This window comes from Gopherus evgoodei, chromosome 3, assembly GCF_007399415.2.
Source record: "Gopherus evgoodei ecotype Sinaloan lineage chromosome 3, rGopEvg1_v1.p, whole genome shotgun sequence".
Taxonomy (NCBI): Eukaryota; Metazoa; Chordata; order Testudines; family Testudinidae; genus Gopherus; species Gopherus evgoodei.
The window spans coordinates 125978870-125998555 of record NC_044324.1 but is presented as its reverse complement, the minus strand read 5'-3'; the positions used below and the strand labels follow the sequence as shown (position 1 = coordinate 125998555).

The 19686-nt window shown below is 41.8% G+C and overlaps 1 protein-coding gene across 1 annotated transcript in view; it reads left to right on the top strand.

Moving 5' to 3' along the window:
- The window catches only part of SYNE1 (spectrin repeat containing nuclear envelope protein 1), a 402501-nt gene that overhangs the window by 364669 nt on the left and 18146 nt on the right, over positions 1 to 19686 (top strand). Inside the window, exons 130-134 of the mRNA XM_030556596.1 lie at positions 2745 to 2932; positions 4277 to 4427; positions 9395 to 9577; positions 9989 to 10126; positions 18809 to 19000. Of these exons, the coding sequence (XP_030412456.1) occupies positions 2745 to 2932; positions 4277 to 4427; positions 9395 to 9577; positions 9989 to 10126; positions 18809 to 18835 (687 nt within the window). The 3' untranslated portion in view covers positions 18836 to 19000. The remainder of the gene's footprint in view (positions 1 to 2744; positions 2933 to 4276; positions 4428 to 9394; positions 9578 to 9988; positions 10127 to 18808; positions 19001 to 19686) is intronic.

Below are 19686 nucleotides of genomic sequence, written 5' to 3'. Positions count from 1 at the left end.
TGCATACGTTTACATTTAGCCATATTAAAAGGCACATTGTTTGCTTGTGCCCCGTTCACCAAGCAATCTACATTGCTCTGTATCAGTGACTTGTCCTCTTCATTATTTACTATCCCTCTAGTTTTTATGTTATATGCAAACTTGATCAATGCTGATTTTGTGTTTTCTTCTAGGTCATTGATAAAAATGTTAGATAATGTAAGGTCAAGAATGGATCTCCGTAGTACGCCACTAGAAATACACTCATTTGATAGTGATTCCTCATTTACATCTATATTGTGAGACAGTTAGCCAGTTTTTAATCCATTGAATCTCTAGAATGATAATCTGATATAATTCTAGGTTTTTTGATCAAAATGTCATGTGGTTCCAAATCAAAGCACTGTTACCTTTATCAACCAAACTTGTAACCTCATTTAAAAAAAAAATTAGTTTGACAGGCTCTATCTTCCACAAACCTATGTTGATTCCTTATTCACTTTGTCCACATATCTCTAGTGTCCTCATCATTTTTGTTGTGGATTTTACTATAGATGTGTAGAGTTGGAAAGCTAACCAATTTCAGGATAAATTTTTAAATTCCTATCCCCCTCCTCTTAATTTATTACAATGAGATGGATATAGGTTAGTTAGATGAGTGTAATTGCTGTAAATGTGCTGACACTAGGAGGACTGCTTTTTCTTTCTATGTCTATGAAACTTCTGTGGAAAGTCACTTTTCTCCCCTATTTTCCCCTGCCATCCCCAATTAAAAACAATGTTGTTATTTGACAGCTGAGAGGAAAACAACAACATTTCGTATTAAAGATGTACTGATATATACATGCTACTGCTGCCTCACCTGCAGAACATGTCAAGAGACACCCTCTTGACTTAGCAAAGAATAGAATTAGAAGGGAAACACAGTATAGCAGAATGAATGCCCACAGTACAGTGGAACTTATTTATTTTTCTTGCCATTATTATTATTATTTATCATCATCACTCAGTATGACATGATAGGTATGTGGGTTTTTTTAAGAAATAGCCTTCACAACATAAAAGATACTTAAGCATAAAAAGGGGAAAGGTACTGTCTAAAATGTATCCCCATGAGTCACCAATGAATCCTGACCATGAACTGACTGTAAGTTTGGGTAGTCAGGGCTTTTCTTAAGCCATTCACAGAACTCCAGCATTTTAGGTGCTTAAATGCACTGATTCAACTTCGACTTTATTTAAAATTCTCATGAGGCCTAAGAACACTGTCTTCTGGAGATCACTGATCATGATGTCTTGCACACCTAACATGCTCCTGAGCTGCTCATTTGTACCCTTAGAGGTTGCCCCAAGTGCTCCAGTAATCATCTTTGTTCTGTTTTCTGTTCTTCATAGTAGAGTTCTTTATACTTAGTCACCCTCTCTTCTTCCAATTTTTATATGTCTATCTGCTGGTATGGCAATATCAATTAACCTGGTCTTGTCTGTCATCTTTTCTACAGCTGCTATGTCCAGGCTATTTGCCTGCACCATTCAGGCTGCCACCTTGAGGGATCGCATAAAATCGTAGCCTCTTTGTTCTGTAGAGCACTGTCAAGTTGGTGGTCATAATACCATATGATTTCTTTAAATCCATACTTCCCAGAAAGGCTCCAGTGCAGACACTTGTCAACCTCATTGTGTCTGTTCATATATTCTCTCCTAGTGAGACTCCTGCAGGCATTCAACGCATGCTAACACATATTCATCACCATCATCATAAGTATTATAGTAGTGCCTAAGGGCCAACCAAAAATAGGGCCCCACTGTGCTAAGCACCCAACAAACACAGTACAATAGATGGTCCCTGCCCTGCAGCGCCTACATTCTAAACAGCCAAGACAGACGCAGAGTGGGGGAAGGGGTAGAACACACAAGCAGAGGGAACAATGTGATGGTGACAAATGGCTTGTTAGTTTCAACAAGAGGCTCAGCTAAATGGAAGGAAAAGGAACAGAGGGTGAGAGGGATGGAGGACAGGTGTGGAGTGACACTGAGGTGAAGAGACTGTACTGGCGCAGTAGGTTTGGAGCAAACACCAATCAGCACAGGGCAGAGAAAATTCAGTCAAAACTGTAGTAAGTTCTCTGAAGTCCCAAGGTCATTGTGTTGGCTGCTTCTGCTCCTACCAGCTGGAGCTTCTGGCTGGCTCCTCTCTGCAGTTTTCTCCCAAGCCCATGTGGCGAGGGGCCGGTGAGGCACATCTGGATCCTAGAGCCCCCAATGTGTGTGTCAGAGTCTCTCACCCCCATTTCAGTAGTCCCTGCTTTGTCTGCTTCTGTCTCTGTTGACTATCACTTATTTCTCTTTTGAACTTCTGTTTTTGTTTTGGCGGGGGGGGGGAGAGGAAGAGGAGCAAGAAAACTGGAAAAAACCCAATTCCATAGTAATATGGCAGTGGTGAGAAATGCTGATGAGACAAAACTTCCATTGGCTGTCGTGAAGCTATGACAGTTTACACCAGCTGAGGACCTGTCTTCTATCTGCAGGTTTTCTCAAGTACCAGATAGCTCTGTACTATCGCCTACCTCTACTAACCTACTTGTTTATTAGTAACATTGCAGCAATGCCATGTAGGTTGGGCATTTTAATACTCATTCAGCCTGATTCTTATGAGCTTGCCTGACTTCTTGTTTTATATTATTTTAATAGTATATTAAATAGCATATTTTCAAAGAGCACATGGTTTGGCTTACATATTTAAGCTTTGATTTCTTGACCTGCAGGAACTCCAAAGGGACATAGAGAAACACAGCACTGGAGTTGCATCTGTTCTCAACCTGTGTGAGGTACTTCTCCATGACTGCGATGCTTGTGCCACAGAAACAGAGTGCGACTCCATCCAGCAGGCCACCCGGAACCTGGACAGAAGATGGAGAAACATCTGTGCAATGTCAATGGAAAGGCGACTTAAGTAAGTACAAAGTTCTCATAAAACCCAAGATATTTTCCAGATGTTTCAATCTGGAAAAAACAGTTGCTCTTTCTCAGACAGTCACTTACCTGAGAAAATATTCTCCATATTTAAAAAGCAAACCAAGTCCCAGCTCTTGCAAGGAAGTCTGCACAAGTAGGACTCTGCATTTGTGTGGAACCAGATAGACGTCCTAAAAGTCTGTCCATTGAATTGCAGGATCAGGGCTCAAATTACATTTCTACTACATGTATAATTATAACGACATTGTTTTTTCATCAGCTGAAATGTTTTTTTCAGTGACTTATTTCATGTTTTAAAAATACATTGTTACAAAAACATTTGCAGTGGATATTCTTGAAACTGATTTTTACGGATGAATGCAAAAGAATGTCACCACATCCTTATGTTAATTCAAAGTCATTTATGACAGATATACATAGTCATTTTAATGTTTGTTTTTAAATAGCACCAATACACTACCTTCTCCTGGCTGAGTTACCCTGGAAAATTTAACAGTTCATGCTGCAACATTTTGGTTTCCTATAGGAATGGTTTGATTCTACAGCTGAATGTTGTCTCTAGAACAGCAGTTCTCAAACTGTAGCAACCCAGGGACCCCCATTTTTATTTAAAACATTTTGTGGACCCCCAAGCTGGCTTCTAATTTTCCCCAGGGGTGCTCAACGCCTGCTCAGCCTCAGGCCCTGCCCCCACTCCACACTTTCCCCCCAAGGCCCCACCCCTACCCCTCCTCTTTCTTCCCCCAAGCACACCCCATCCCTGCTCCTCCTCTGCCCTCCCAGCACCTCCTGCATACTGCAGAACAGCTGTTCCGCAGCATGCAGGAGGCACTGGGAGGGAGGAGTTGATCAGTGGGGCCAGCAGCCCCGGACATGACTCTTGGGCCCCCCTGGAGCCGGACATGAGTTGTGGACCCCATGAAATACCCTTGTGGACTCCCAGGGATCCGTAGACCCCAGTTTGAGAACCACTGCTCTAGAACATTCGACTAATTGGAGTTTGTATACATAGGACTACATTTTGGCAAATGGCCACATTTTTAGAACTCCTATTACAGCTCATAATGTTCTTTTTATACCAATTGTAAATGAGGATTTGCAGCACACACAAAAAAACGTTGCTATCTTATTCCAGCTTAAACTGGAATCACCCAGCCATTTATGTTGTCCATTTATCAACCTTGCAATCAAGGCTTGGTTAAGAGCCAGTTATTGTTCAGTGCAGCCCTGGTTCCCTATTGTAGCTTATGATCAGGCAGAGCAATGCAGGGCAAATGACCTCAAATCTAAACGTACCGTAATTTTCCATTTTCTGTCGCAGAATTGAAGAGACGTGGCGACTGTGGCAGAAGTTCTTAGATGACTATTCTCGCTTTGAAGACTGGCTGAAAATTTCAGAGAGGACAGCTGCTTTTCCTAGCTCCTCTGGTGTGCTGTATACGGTTGCCAAGGAAGAGCTAAAGAAATTTGAGGTAACTTATTATGTTTGAAATTTAATATCTCCAGATCCTATTACAGCAGCCAGCTGGTTCTCCTTTCAGTACATAAGCTGCTCAGTACAGACACACGATACAGAAGAGTTGATAATTTTGCAGCTGTCCCCAATAGCATTTTTTAAGAAAAAAAATTAGAGGCTATAGATGTATGGATATACAGATATAGGAAAAGACATACTAGGTTATCCAGTCTCTCACCCTGTCAATGCAGGATTGTTCCTTTCTGTGCATCGTCCACAGTTCTGTCCACTGTAATCTTTAAATGTCCCAAATCCTTCTATCATTTCTCTTTGAAGAGTATATACACCCTAAATATTTTCTTTTACTATAGTTCATCCCATTGCTCCTGGTTGTAATTTCTGGTAGTGTACCACCTTAAATAACTCCTCTCCTTTTTCATATTTACACTCTTCATATATTTGCAAAGTGTTACCACAGTCCCACCTTAGATCCTGATTCTGCAAACACATATACTGTCAAGTAACTTTACGTGTGTGAGTATTCCCTTTGACATCACTCGGGCACACACAAGCTAAATCTTAAGCATGTACCTATGTGTTAGCAGGGTTGGGGCCTTACCTGGGGCTTAGCCATGTTATAGTTATGTAACTGATTGGTGTTTGTGACTAGTGTATGTGTGGTATGCAAATAAAAACTCTTTGGAGGCCCTTCAGGTGAGTTAGTTTCAGTTTTCTTTCCTAATTGTGAACACAAGAAAATAAACTCTTTGGGCTTAGGCTTTGGAATGCTTCAGCCAGGCTCAGTTTTTATTACCTGTATACAAACCTCTGGAAGCTATGGTCATTACTGAACCACTGACAGACCTCTTAATTATGGTGAAGCCAAATTCACAATTATCCTGTCCATTCATTCCATCCTCCCTCTATTCAGTGACCAAAGTCTATATCATGTTTAGTGAGTTACTGTAAATGAGACGCTATCATGAATCTCTCAGCTGTCTCCTGTGATCACAGCTGACCTGACTTTGCCCTAAGCCGGTTTCTCTGTCTATGCTCGCTCATCGTGTCAACACTGACCTTTCTCTTCCAACACACACCACAGTATTCTCACCGAGACATATGGAACTTAGATTGCAGACAAGGAGAATAGTTTTTAGTCTAGTACTCCTGTTTAAATTGGCACATCTACATGTACGTGCAGCTACTATCATCTCAAAGTAGGGATGTCAGTCCAAAATTAATGTTCACATGGGGACAGCCATGATCAGAGATAGAAAATTGAGTTCCTTCAGATTGTAACTGTAATTTTTCCTAATTTTATTCTCCTGTCCATCCCACCAATAAGATAAAACCTTTAAGAACTTTAGTAAAGCACATTAGAAGGCTTCAGTCATCCAGTATGTCATGAACTCCATTGTACAAAATCACACAGTAGTCCAGTATTTCACTGAGGCTGTAATGCAAAGAGGAACGTAAGCAAATGAATTACTGCATGGCTGAACTGAACATTGGAAAACATATATAATTGTTCTTTTGCTAAACAAGACTTGATAACAGGTGAGGTGGCATTGTAAATTTACACCAAGTTGTAGATTACAAAGTTAAATCAGTGGTCAGATTTATGTCTCTTGTGTGAGAGAATGTGCTTCTCACTCCAATTACAGAACCGCATGTTGGTTGCTTTCTTATTTCATTGGCATTTAAACAAAGAAAGTAATTATTGTGACAAGGACCCTTCGGTGTATTTAGTTGTTTCTAACTATCTCCTTTAGCTATCCCTGTGACTTCATTGCACAAAAGTGCTTATTTTCATTTTTAATTAACACGCATTCTGGCAAGTGGCAAGATTGAGGCAATATGCATTAACATAGCTGATACTGATAATGAATTTTTATTCAGGTCACTAGCATATTTGTTTTCCAGTGCTATCATTTCTCTCCCTCCTCTTATCCTCATTGTCACTTTTTTGGCTACCTAATGCTACACAATGCAAACTTGCACAACTGTGGTCTGGAATCAAAGCCAATTCACTTCTTTATCATTTCCTTTAAATTGTATGTGTCTCAAATAGAGCTGAGTGAAATATTCAACACATTTAGCCCTTTTCTCTGTTCATGAGTTATCAGCAAAACAAACTTTGCTCTTGAGAAATTCAACAATAAATATGTGAACAAATTCGAGCCTACAAAGTGCTCACCATGTTCTTGCTATAACTTGCTTTTTGAGTATTTGCTATTCATACAGTGTGATTGATCATCTAAGCCACATGGTACTGTTTCTGTCCCGAATTGGTTGACTGAAACTTTTATAACCTGGAGAATGTTACCATATTTGCCCATTACTTTGGGATATGCTCATTTATTAGGGTTACTCTTCTATGTGGGGGGGGGGTCTATAATTCTATCAATGTATTGTTTGTGTCATTTGTGTTCTTATACAGAGCTCCACTTCTCCATTCTGCAAGTTCCCTCCCAATGCAGCTATCCCGCAGGACCTAGGTTCCCCAGGGCTGGGTTCTTTCAGCCCCAGAATCAGGCGAACGAACACACACATTAATAGAGCTTGTCTGAGAGGACTGGGTTAATCAGCACTCCCAAGCTGACCCCTTATATGTCCCTGGACTCAGGAGGCTGGGTCAAGCAGCATTTCCAAGCTCTCAACCTCATAGGCCCTTGGACTCAGCAGGCTGGGTCGAATAGCACCTCCAAGCTGTCACCTTCATATGCCATTGACACTGCATCGGAATACAGCATGCCTGAGCAGGCTGCTTTGGGCAGCACTTTCAATCTGACACCCTTATGTGACCCTGGACTCAGCAGGCTGGGTTGGGCAGCACTTCCAGGCTGCCAGCCTCGCATGCCCCAGGTTCAGCATGTCTCTATCCCCACTTTCATGTTACAGTTTTTCTGCTAGTAACCCACTTGATGAGCAAACCTCACAGGATTTTTGGGTGCTGCAGGGATCTTTAGCTTAGTATAAGGACTGTTGCTGCAGAGCAAATGGGGAAGCCAAAAAACACTCCCGAGCGGGTGGGCAGGGGGAGAGAAGCAACCAGCTTAACCATGACAGTTATTTATTGCCAGGTAATAACCATACAAGGGGAGCCAAACAAACAAAACAATTATAATATTAAATCTAACTTAAATTTGATTATAAAAGTCAGGTTTAGAAAACTGTAACTGATTACGCAAGTCAGGGTCAGAAGGTTATACCGAGAGAGAGAGAAAGAGCTGGGATCTTGCCACTCAGTGAAGCTTGAATTGATCGAGGGTCCCAAATGTTGGTAGTTGAGTGTCCAGAGTGCTGGAGACAGGCAGAGCCCCCAGCACGATCAGTCAGGAGAAGATGAGGTCCCAATGAAACTGATGCAGATGTTGGATCCAGGCATCAGAGCACTTACTTGAGCATGGGTAGTAGTTTTTGTAGGAAAAGAACAGTGGTTCAAGGGAGAACACTAGATTTACCAAAGTTGTTTTGTTCAGCCTAGCCCAGTGGTTCTCAAACTTTTGTACTGGTGACTCCTTTCACATAGCAAGCCTCTGAGTGCCACCCCCCTTATACATTAAAAACACTTGTTTATGTATTTAACACCATTATAAATGCTGGAGGCAAAGCGGGTTTTGGGATGGAAGCTGACAGCTTGCAACTCCCCATGTAATAAGCTTGCGACCCCCTGAGGGGTCCTGACCCCCAGTTTGAGAACCCCTGGGATAGACAATAGGAACTGCTCATTCCTGGCTATGGATGGTGTTCCTTCGAGAGTGCTCACAATGCAATTAGGCAGCTTCAGTATTCTGGATACCAATAAAGGATTTATGACTAGAACTGGTCTGATAACTACTGAGCTGGGTGCATGCAGGCATGGGTTCATTAACATCTGGAGCAGAGGTCCCCCAGAGTTCAGTGCAGTTCTTGCCTTTGAATCTCTGTTCTCCATTCTGTATGCTAATGGGGATGCCTCCCTGTCTCATCCTTGATGCAAATGAGGCCATGGGAGTTTCCTTAATGTCTCCCTGTCCCATCCTTGATGCAAATAAGGCAAGGGAATTTCCTTAATCCTGTCAACCTTGTCCAGAGGGGTTTAGGTGTGTCTTGCACTGCCTTTTCATTGCTTTCTGTAAGTCTTTCTTCTGATCGGCTTTAGTTCAAGCAGAGGCTGGCGGAGGGGCGAGGGCGAGTCTTTTGTGAGTCAGACAGGCTGGGTACTGCACCCTGGTTCCCCAAGAACACAGAGCTGATAGTTAACAAGCAGGATTTGAATAAGTCACATGTGGCCTGGCCATTTGCTCAAATACAGATTTGTATAAATATTCACAAAACTTTCTTTCTCTGTGACTGTGGAAATAAAAATGGCTCTCATACCTGTCATATTAAAGATAAATAAAAGCTAGCTGGAATACTGTCAAAGCAAATTCACAACTATTTTTCATATGAAGACTTCTCAGCATCTGAGACTTGAGAAATCTTATAAAACCATAGAAATTTTTGCTTTGATGTCTTTAAAAATTTGACATCACCATTTACAGTGCTTGTTTGTTTGTAACCCACTGAAATTTAATTAGCCAATATCATATGCAGCCCTCTAATGTAATATTTTAAGAGACTTTTAATCTGTTTCAGAATTTACACCCTCCATATTCTAAAATATGCAGGTGAAATATTGCCCAGCCAAGCAAGGACAGTACCTCATTCTTGGAATAAAACTATGCTTGTGCTGTCATTGTGACAGGAGCATTCTCACTGAAATGCTTGGTCCTTACTGCCATTTATTGATTTTTGTAAACAACAACATTTCTCTTTGCTCATCCCAATCAAAAGACCCCAGTCCTACAATCAGGTCAGGACCAGCAAATGTTTGCACTCATATTGGTACAGATCTAATTTCAGGAGTGGAGCCAAAGACAAGAACAATAGGAGACCATTTATCAGTTGCAGGAGCTGACAGTCTGATAGTGTCTTTTGTTGTTTCCATTGTTGTTTTAGGCCTTCCAAAGACAAGTGCATGAAAGTCTGACACAGCTGGAACTGATTAATAAACAGTACCGCCGCCTGGCCCGAGAAAACCGCACTGACTCTACGTGCAGCCTCAAACAGATGGTCCATGAAGGGAACCAGAGATGGGACAACTTACAAAAACGAGTCACTTCCATCCTGCGCAGGCTAAAAGTATTTCTCCATTTTCAAGCAATTCTCTTACAGAACTAGACTGTATGCATGAACGATATTGTGAGCTTCTGACTCTTCAAGCCCATGCAAGTTTTCTCTTTGGCTGGGTTATTTAAATTTTATTTTGGAGATTTCATGGGTGCTCTATCTAAAGTAGTTAAGTAATACGCTGCAGGAAGATGTAGAGGTGGACCTGGGTGCCCTACTTCCCCTTGGAAGAGAAGACCAAGAATACTTTGCTCTTCGGTGCTAGAGGCACAATGATACTGAAGTGGGAACTGGAAGAGCATAGAGGAGATCAGTGAAGAACGTGTACTGATTTCAGTCAGACTCAGAAGATAGTGAAGTGAAAACTAACTTTTGTGGAGGCCTCACATTGTTTCGGTTGTTTTTTCCCTTTTGTTTTTTCAGCATTTTATTGGCCAGCGTGAGGAGTTTGAGACAGCACGAGACAACATTCTGGTCTGGCTAACAGAGATGGATCTGCAGTTGACCAATATTGAACATTTCTCAGAGTGCGACGTCCAAGCAAAGATAAAGCAACTCAAGGTACGGGACGCAAGCCAGTCTGTGGCATCAAAAATATCCAAATAGGAACTGAGAGTGTGAGAAATGTTCCATGAATAGTGTTATGTGATTAAAACCCTTTATTCCCAGGATGTGAGCTCAGCCCCAGTCAATCAGTGGAACTGTCGCTCGTTATAGAGCATGGTGTATGTGCTGATGAGTCCTTTAATGTGCTGCTGAGTCCAGTGCACTAGTGACAGACCTGTGCATAGGTCGGGCACACCCATGCACTAGCAATCCTCTGAATCTGAGCAACAGATTCTTTCCTCCTCTGATGCCAGTCATTACAAAGCTTGATCCAGTCCACCTTGCAATGCGTCTTTCCATCTACAAGCTGTCCCCGTCAACCAGAGCAGCATTCTGCACTCCTTTTCCGATCATCCGCAGAGATTCCAAATTCTTTGTAAGCATCCTGAAATCTGCGCAGCAGTCTGCATCTCTTTCTAGACCCCTTCACAAGCTTCAGAGTATAGCACACTCTTTGGGGTCCTGTAATCCGGCATTTGCTTGGCATTTCTAAGTTACTTGAGTCTTTTCTTACTAATCAATGTTCCCATTAATGACATACCAGCATGATTTAACACTTCTCCATGTGTCACCCTGTCTTGTCATCTTATTAGAAGAATTTTATGCAAGCATCTAACATGAAAGCTGTTTATTCTTTTGATATGTTTGGCATAAGTCATCCATGTATCTGAGCCATTTAGGAGGGTGGATAAAACACACATCTCATATATATGGATTTTCACTTTAGTTGACAATTTGTTATTGTTCCAGACTCTGTCTTACAAAAGACCAAAGTTCCTAGCGGCTTTGCCGATTTTACTAGTGAGCTCAGCATCCAGATCTGCATTGCTGGTAGCAGTAGAGCCAAGGTGGCAAAATTGGTTAACAACATCTATATGAATAAGATGATATCTGGAACTGGTTCTAAAGAGCCTTGGTTCATGATCAGTCATCTTCAAGCTTATTGCTAGCCCAAAGATTTTGCATGAATCAGAGAACTTGGTAATAAGATGTTGTAGGGCATCAACATTATGAGCCACAAGGGCAGCATCATCTGCAAACAGGTCCCTTATGATATCTCCTTCACCTTCATCTTAGCTCTGAACCTTGCAATGTTAAAAAAACCTCCATCATGTCTAGAGCTAAGATAGACACCCTCTCAAACATCATGGAACACATGTTAAAGCAGGAATGAGAAGTAAATATCTCATAGACTTTAGGGTCAGAAGGGACCAATATGATCATCTAGTCTGACCTCCTGCACAAAGCAGGCCACAGAACCTACCCATCTACTTCTATACCAAACCCCTAACCTATATCCGAGTTATTGAAGTCTTCAAATTGTGGTTTGAAGACCTCAAGCTGCAGAGAATCCACCAGCAAGTGACCCATGCCCCACGCTGCAGAGGAAGGCGAAAAACTTCCAGGGCTTCTGCCAATCTGCCCCAGAGGAAAATTCCTTCCCAACCCCAAATATGGCGATCAGCTAAACCCTGAGCATGTGGGCAAGACTCACCAGCCAGCACTCAGGAAAGAATTCTCTGCAGTAACTCAGATCCCATCCCATCCAACATCCCATCACAGACCACTGGGCATACTTGTCTGCTGATAATCAAAGATCAGTTGCCAGAATTAAGCTATCCCATCATACCATCGCTTCCATAAACTTATCAAGCTTAGTCTTAAAGCCAGATATGTCTTTTGCCCCCACTACTCCCCTTGGAAGGCTGTTCCAGAACTTCACTCCTCTAATGGTTAGAAACCTTCTTCTAATTTCAAGTCTAAACTTCCTAGTGTCCAGTTTATACCCATTTGTTCTTGTGTCCACATTGGTACTAAGCTTAAATAATTCCTCTCCCTCCCTAATATTAATCCCTCTGATATATTTATAAAGAGCAAGCATATCCCCCCTCAGCCTTCTTTTGGCCAGGCTAAACGAGCCAAGCTCTTTGAGTCTCCTTTCATAAGGCAGGTTTTCCATTCCTCGGATCGTCCTAGTAGCCCGTCTCTGAACCTGTTCCAGTTTGAATTCATCCTTCTTAAACATGGGAGACCAGAACTGCACACAGTATTCCAGATGAGGTCTCACCAGTGCCTTATATAACAGTAGTAACACCTCCTTATCTTTGCTGGAAATACCTCGCCTGATGCATCCTAAAACCACATTAGCTTTTTTAACGGCCATATCACATTGGCGGCTCATAGTCATCCTGTAATCAACCAATACTCCAAGGTCCTTCTCCTCCTCTGTTGCTTCCAACTGATATGTCCCCAATGTATATCTAAAATTCTTATTATTAATCCCTAAGTGCATGACCTTGCACTTTTCACTATTAAATTTCATCCTATTACTATTACTCCAGTTTACAAGGTCATCCAGATCTTCCTGTATGATATCCCGGTCATTCTGTGTGTTAGCAATACCCCCCAGCTTTGTGTCATCCGCAAACTTTATTAGCACATTCCCGCTTTTTGTGCCAAGGTCAGTAATAAAAAGGTTAAATAAGATTGGTCCCAAAACTGATCCTTGAGGAACTCCACTAGTAACCTCCTTCCAGCCTGACAGTTCACCCTTCAGTATGACCCATTGGAGTCTCCCCTTTAACCAGTTCCTTTTCCACCTTTCAAATTTCATATTGATCCCCATCTTTTCCAATTTAACTAATAGTTCCCCATGTGGAACCATGTCAAATGCCTTACTGAAATCGAGGTAAATTAGATCTACTGCATTTCCTTTGTCTAAATAATCTGTCACCTTCTCAAAGAAGGATATCAGGTTGGTTTGGCACGATCTACCTTTAGTAAAACCATGTTGTAACTTGTCCCAATTACCCTTGACCTCAATGTCCTTAACTACTTTCTCCTTCAAAAATTTTTCCAAGACCTTACATACTACAGATGTCAAACTAACAGGCCTATAGTTACTTGGATCACTTTTTTTCCCTTTCTTAAAGATAGGAACTATGTTAGCAATTCTCCAGTCGTACAATACAACCCCTGAGTTTACCGATTCATTAAAAATTCTTGTTAATGGGCTTGCAATTTCATGCACCAGTTCCTTTAATATTCTTGGATGAAGATTATCTGGGCCCTCCGATTTTGTCCCATTAAGCTTTTCAAGTTTGGCTTCTACCTCAGATGTGGTAATATCCACCTCTATACCCTCATTCCCGTTTGTCATCCTTCCATTATCCCTAAGCTCCTCATTAGCCTTATTAAAGACTGAGGCAAAGTACTTATTTAGATATTGGGCCATGCCTAGGTTATCCTTAACCTCCATTCCATCCTCAGTGTTTAGCGGTCCCACTTCTTTCTTCTCTTCTTATTTATATGGCTATAGAACCTTTTACTGTTGGTTTTAATTCCCTTTGCAAGGTCCAACTCTACATGGCTTTTAGCCTTTCTCACTTTATCCCTACATGTTCTGACCTCACTAAGGTAGCTTTCCTTGCTAATCCCACCCTTCTTCCACTCCTTGTAGGCCTTCTGCTTTTTCTTAATCATCTCTCTGAGATGCTTGCTGATCCAGCTTGGTCTACAACTCCTGCCTATGTTTTTTTTCCCCTTTCTTGGGATGCAGGCTTCTGATCGTTTCTGCAGCTGCGACTTAAAGTAATTCCAGGCCTCCTCCACATTTAGATCCACAAGATTAAACAATATAGGAGCCAGTACATAGCCCTCCGTGCTTCACTCAATTGTTGATTTTAAATGAGTCAGACTCTTGATTTTCATACATTATAATTGCCTTCATGTCATTGTGTAAGAATTTCACAAGGTTTAGCAATATAGGTGGACAAGCAAGCTTCTTCAGAACAATGTAAAGCCCTGACCAACTAACCATTTCAGAGACTTTTGTTAAATCTGTAAAAGCCATGTACATCTCTCTGTACTTTTCCTACAGTTCTCTCATGGAGAAGACCATGTCTATGGTAGACCTTCCTTAGTGGAAGTCACACTGGCTTAGAGGATAGATTCTTGCAGCTAAAGTTTGAAGTCTAGGTAAAATGATATAGTTTGAGATTTTTTTAACAATGTTAAGAAAAGAGATACCTCTGTGATTATTACTATCACTTCTGTCTCTTTTTTGTTTTTAGAGAGTTGGCTGAAACGAGCATCCTTAAAATCTTGTAGAACAGTTCCTTCCTTCCAAGAGCATTGCAATACCTCATGCAATCTTTGCAGCAAGTCTTTGTACATTTGTAGATTTCTGCAGAAACAGATTCTGAAGCTTTGTTATTGGGAACCTTTTAGGTGCTTTGGTCAAGTTCCTCCAGTGTAGGTTTGGCATCCAAAAACTTCAACCTAGGAAATTTATGTAGCACACATTGGCCTACTATAGACTCCCTTGAGTATATCATTCCATAGTGCTCCGTCCCCCTCACCCATGCTTTCCTTTTATTTGTTATGATATTGCCATCCTGATCTTTCAGCAGAGCTATCTTGCTCTTTATTGGCCCAATGGCTTTTCAAATGCCCTCATACAACCATCTACTGTCACCTCCATCAGTTGCCTGTTAGATCCGGTCACAGAGACCCAACCAAAATCCTGGAAGCTATTTGAATAACCTTACGAGCTTCTCTTAGGTTGTTGAATGAATCAGTAGTAGAAGTAGACTTGTAAGTGATCAGCACAGATCTTTTCCTATCAGTGAGTGGTAGCAGTATCTCCAAATGGTCTTTGTACCATTTTTTCTGTACTCTTGCCAAAACTCTTCATGGCCACATCGTACATACTTATCTTCAGCACTTCCCATGCATCTGAAGCAGTTTCATTTGTTCTGACTGTCTTTGCTGCTACTTCATTAAAAAGTCCATTTCTTGATAGGATCATTGATTTGGCACATGTCAATATGAGGTTGCATGGCAGTTTTTTAAGGTGCATTCTCTTAGCTTGAAATTTCACTTTGCAGCAGGCAAGAGTGTGTTCAGGCTGTGACAAAGAACTTTGGAAGGATCATGTATGCAAGATATCTTTCAAATATGTATGTCTTATCAGTACCAATTTCAGCTGATGCCAGTGCTTGGCCCTCAGCAGTCTCTACCGAGTGGTTGTTCTTGTGTTACCAGCAAAGAAGGTGTTGGTCACAGATAAGCGTTGTCTGGCACAGAGCTTCAGAACTCTCTGACCCTCATCATTCATATATTCAGTGCCATGCCTACCTAGAATCTGAGGCCAGATCTCAACATTGGATCCAACTGCTGCATTGAAGTCTCCAAGTATTAGAATGGGTTCTTTCCATGGAATCTGCCAATCAGTTCTTCCACCTGTTCTTCTCCTCATTGCTAGCCTGCAGAGTTGGCACATACACACTGATGAGGTTGATGAATCCTTTCTGTAGATTAACTTGAAGTTAGTTTATACGTATGGACACTGCAAACGGAGCTTCACACAATGACATAAATTCATTTTTGAGAGCAAAACCCACACCACACTCCTTCAGGTTTTCCATACCAGTAAATGATGTAGTCCTTCTCCCTTCAGAACCCTGTGTCAGAGAGCTGAGTTTCCAAAAAAGCTGCGGTATCGATTCTGAAACATGCAAGCTTGTTACTCAACACAGACATTTTCCTCAAATCCGAATTCAGATCAAAGTCATATCTGAGGTCAAAGTCCAAATACTCCAGCAAGCAATTCTATTTGTAAAAGCAGTTGGGCCAAAATGTAAACAATGAGACAGAGCTTGTCTGACCCGCCTTTTCTAGGGCCACCCTCACATGAGCCAAGCAGGCCATCCCTAAACTGGGCTGCTTGGAAATCTTGTTAGCTGCCCCACAGCCCTTATGCCTCTTTCAGATCCCTGCAACCATCTTGCCAAGACCTTCAGCACATACGCCTAGACAAAGTTACGGAGGAGCAGAGGCTGCCATAGACATGTCACCCTCCCCGCTTTAGACCACTAAGCCAGAATCCAAAGTCAGAGAGAGTCTGGACGTTCAGTGACAGAGGCTATATCTCCTGCCAGAGAGCAAATTACATAGAGCTGCTAACTGCCTGTGGCTTCAGCGTGAGCACCTTTTCTAATCAGGGTGAGATCCCTTAGCCTTACTTCAACCAAGAAGTACATCCACAAGGCAGTGGAGGATGCAGTTTAATGTCATGAACTCGGCCCCAGTACTGACACTACAGAACAAGATTATTAGATTTCAGAGTAGCAGCCATGTTAGTCTGTATCCGCAAAAAGAACAGGATAGTACTTGTGGCACCTTAGAGGACTAACAAATTTATTTCAGCATGAGCTTTCGTGAGCTACAGCTCACTTCTTTGGATGCATAGAATGGAACACACAGACAGGAGATATTTATACATACAGAGAACAAGAAAAGGTGGAAATATGCATACCAACAGGAAGAGTCTCTAATCAATTGAGATGAGCTGTCATCAGCAGGATAAAAAAAACTTTGAAGTGATAATTAAGATGACCCATAGAAGGTGTGAGGAGAACTTAACATAGGGAAAAAGATTCAATTAGTGTAATGACCCAACCATTCCCAGTCTCTGTTTAAGCCTGAGTTAATTGTATCTAATTTGCATATTAATTCGAGTTCAGCAGTCTCTCTTTGGAGTCTGTTTTGAAGTTTTTTTTTGTTGCAAAATTGCCACCTTCAAGTCTGTCACTGAGTGGTTGAAATGTTCTCCCACTGGTTTTTGTTATGTTATGATTCCTGATGTCAGATTTGTGTCCATTTATTCTTTTGTGTAGAAACTGACCGGTTTGGCCAATGTACATGGCAGAGGGCATTGCTGGCACATGATGGCATATATCACATTGGTAGATGTGTCCAGGTGACGAGGCCTGATGGTGTGGCTGATGTGATTAGGTCCTATGATGGTGTCACTTGAATAGATATGTGGACAGAGCTGGCATTGGGCTTTGTTGCAAGGATAGGTTCCTGGGTTAGTGTTTATGTTGTATGGTGTGCGGTTGCTGGTGAGTATTTGCTTCAGGATTGGGAGGCTGTCTATAAGCGAGGACTGACCTGTCTCCTAAGATCTGTGAGAGTGAGAGATCATCTTTTAAGGATAGGTTGTAGATCTTTGATGATGCACTGGAGAGGGCTGTAGGTGTGGCTATGGTGTTCTGTTACTTTCTTTGTTGGGCCTGTCCTGTAGTAGGTGGCTTCTGGGTAGTCTTCTGGCTCTGTCAATCTGTTTTTTCAGTTCAGCAGGTGGGTACTGTAGTTTTAAGAATGCTTGATAGAGATCTTGTAGGTGTTTATCTCTGTCTGAGGGATTGGAGCAATTACGGTTGTAACTTAGAGCTTGGTTGTAGACAATGGATTGTGTGATGTGTCCTGGATGGAAGCTGGAGGCATGTAGGTAAGTATAGCGGTCAGTGGGTTTCCGGTATAGGGTGATGTTTATGTGACCATTGCTTATTAGCACAGTAGTGTCTAGGAAATGGACCGCTTGTGTGGATTGGTCTAGGCTGAGGTTGATGGTGGGATGGAAATTGTAAAATCACGGTGGAACTCCTCGAGGGGCTTCTTTTCCATGAGTCCAAATGATGAAGATGTCATCAGTGTAGCGCAAATAGAGTAGGGGCGTTAGGGAACAAGAGCTAAGGAAGTATTGTTCTGAGTCAGCCATAAAGATGTTGGCATACTGTGGGGCCATGCAGGTACCCATAGCAGTTGCCACTGACTTGAAGGTATATATTGTCCCAAATGTGAAATAGTTGTGGGTGAGGACAAAGTCACAAAGTTCATCCACCATGTTAGCCGTGATATTATCGGGGATACTATTCCTGATGGCTTGTAGTCCATCTTTGTGTGGAATGCTGGTGTAGAGGGCTTCCACATCCATAGTGGCCAGGATGGTGTTTTCTGGAAGATCACCGATGGATTGTAGTTTCCTCAGGAAGTCAGTAGTGTCTCGAAGATAGCCGGGAGTGCTGGTAGCATAGGGCCTGAGAAGAGAGTCCACATAGCCAGACAATCCTGCTATTAAGGTGCCAATGCTTGAGATGACGGGGCATCCAGGATTTCCAAGTTTATGGATCTTGGGTAGCAAATAGAATACACCTGGTCGGGTTCTAGGCATGTGTCTGTACAGATCTGTTCTTGTGCTTTCTCAGGGAGTTTTTTGAGCAGATGGTGGTAGTTTCTTTTGGTAATCATCAGTGCTTTGATTTTTACTCTCTTGATAACCTTGCCATTGGAAATGATTTTATGCATGGTTTATGCTGAGGGCATAACTGCCCTGCCCTGTTTGTGCACGGTTTCTGCTCTACCACAATGTGACTCATTTGCAGAGCGCTCTGGAACATCTGCAGTGTGAACGGCACTACATAAAACAACTGTTAGTATAGCTTTAGAATCTGCATTCATTCTAACCACCTTATCTATCTAAGCCTTTCAAAACTTTTAGGAGTGGCTTGTTCAGAGGACAGTCCTCTTCCCAAATACAGCACTGTAAATCATAAGACTTGCTGGGTAGAACTTTAAGTGCTACCCCATTAGCTTCTATGGGAGAGTATGGCAAGGGGAATGCTGAGTCTCACCATCAAATTTGCTTACTCTGTTTAATGGTCCTGTTTGTGTTTTGGTAAATATACCATCTCTGCTACACAGCTCTGTAAGACATAGCATTCTTGTAACCGAGAGTTGTTTAATGTTGGTTTTAATGATAACAAAGTCATGACTTTTTATGCTGCACAGGCTTTCCAGCAAGTAGATCCTCTATGACAACAATAAAATTGATCAGATAATTGTCAGGGTGAGCAGCTGATAGAGAAAAGCGAACCCATAGATGCAGCTGTCATTGAAGAAGAACTGGATGAGCTCCGGCATTACTGTCAAGAGGTCTTTGGTCGTGTGGAACGCTACCACAAGAAATTGATCCGCCTTCCTGTATGTACCCTCTTTAAATCTTAAAAAAGGAAATATTATTAATTTACAAATATAATAATGGTGAAAGAGTTTGGGGGGGATGTAATGTATATGACAAAACACCCCGTAATCTTTACTTGTAACCCTGATTCTTCCTTCCCCTGCACCTCTGTGTGTTATCATCACATATTTGTTTATGTCATGTCTTATTCAGACTATAGACATCTCAGGGCAAAGAACCTGTCTCATTTCTATAAAGCATCATGCACATCTGTATATTATAAATCAGAGCTTTATGAATGAGCGTTATGGGCAGTACTGGAGACATAAAATTCTTCACTCTGGATTTGAATAGCATTGAGTTCACAGAAATGAAGACACTCCTTCCTTGCAGGGCAGATGGAACTTTAAATATCCAGAACTGAATGTACAGCTGGGAAGTGAGAGAGGGTGATTTTGGCAATCAACTGGAAAGCCCACTGAGGGAAAGCAGTGAGAAGCGCTTTTCATAACATGAAAGCATAGATGAGAGCAACAGTCAAGATAAACGCCTTTTATAGTTTCTATAATTTGGTTCCAAATGTTGCTCTATTTTGCCTGTGTGTAGAGATAATATCTGGAGAAATTTGGGAGACAGTTGCCTTACATGAGACTATACAGATGAGCATTAAGCAGTGAAGATGAATTTATTCTTAGCCTCTTTTACT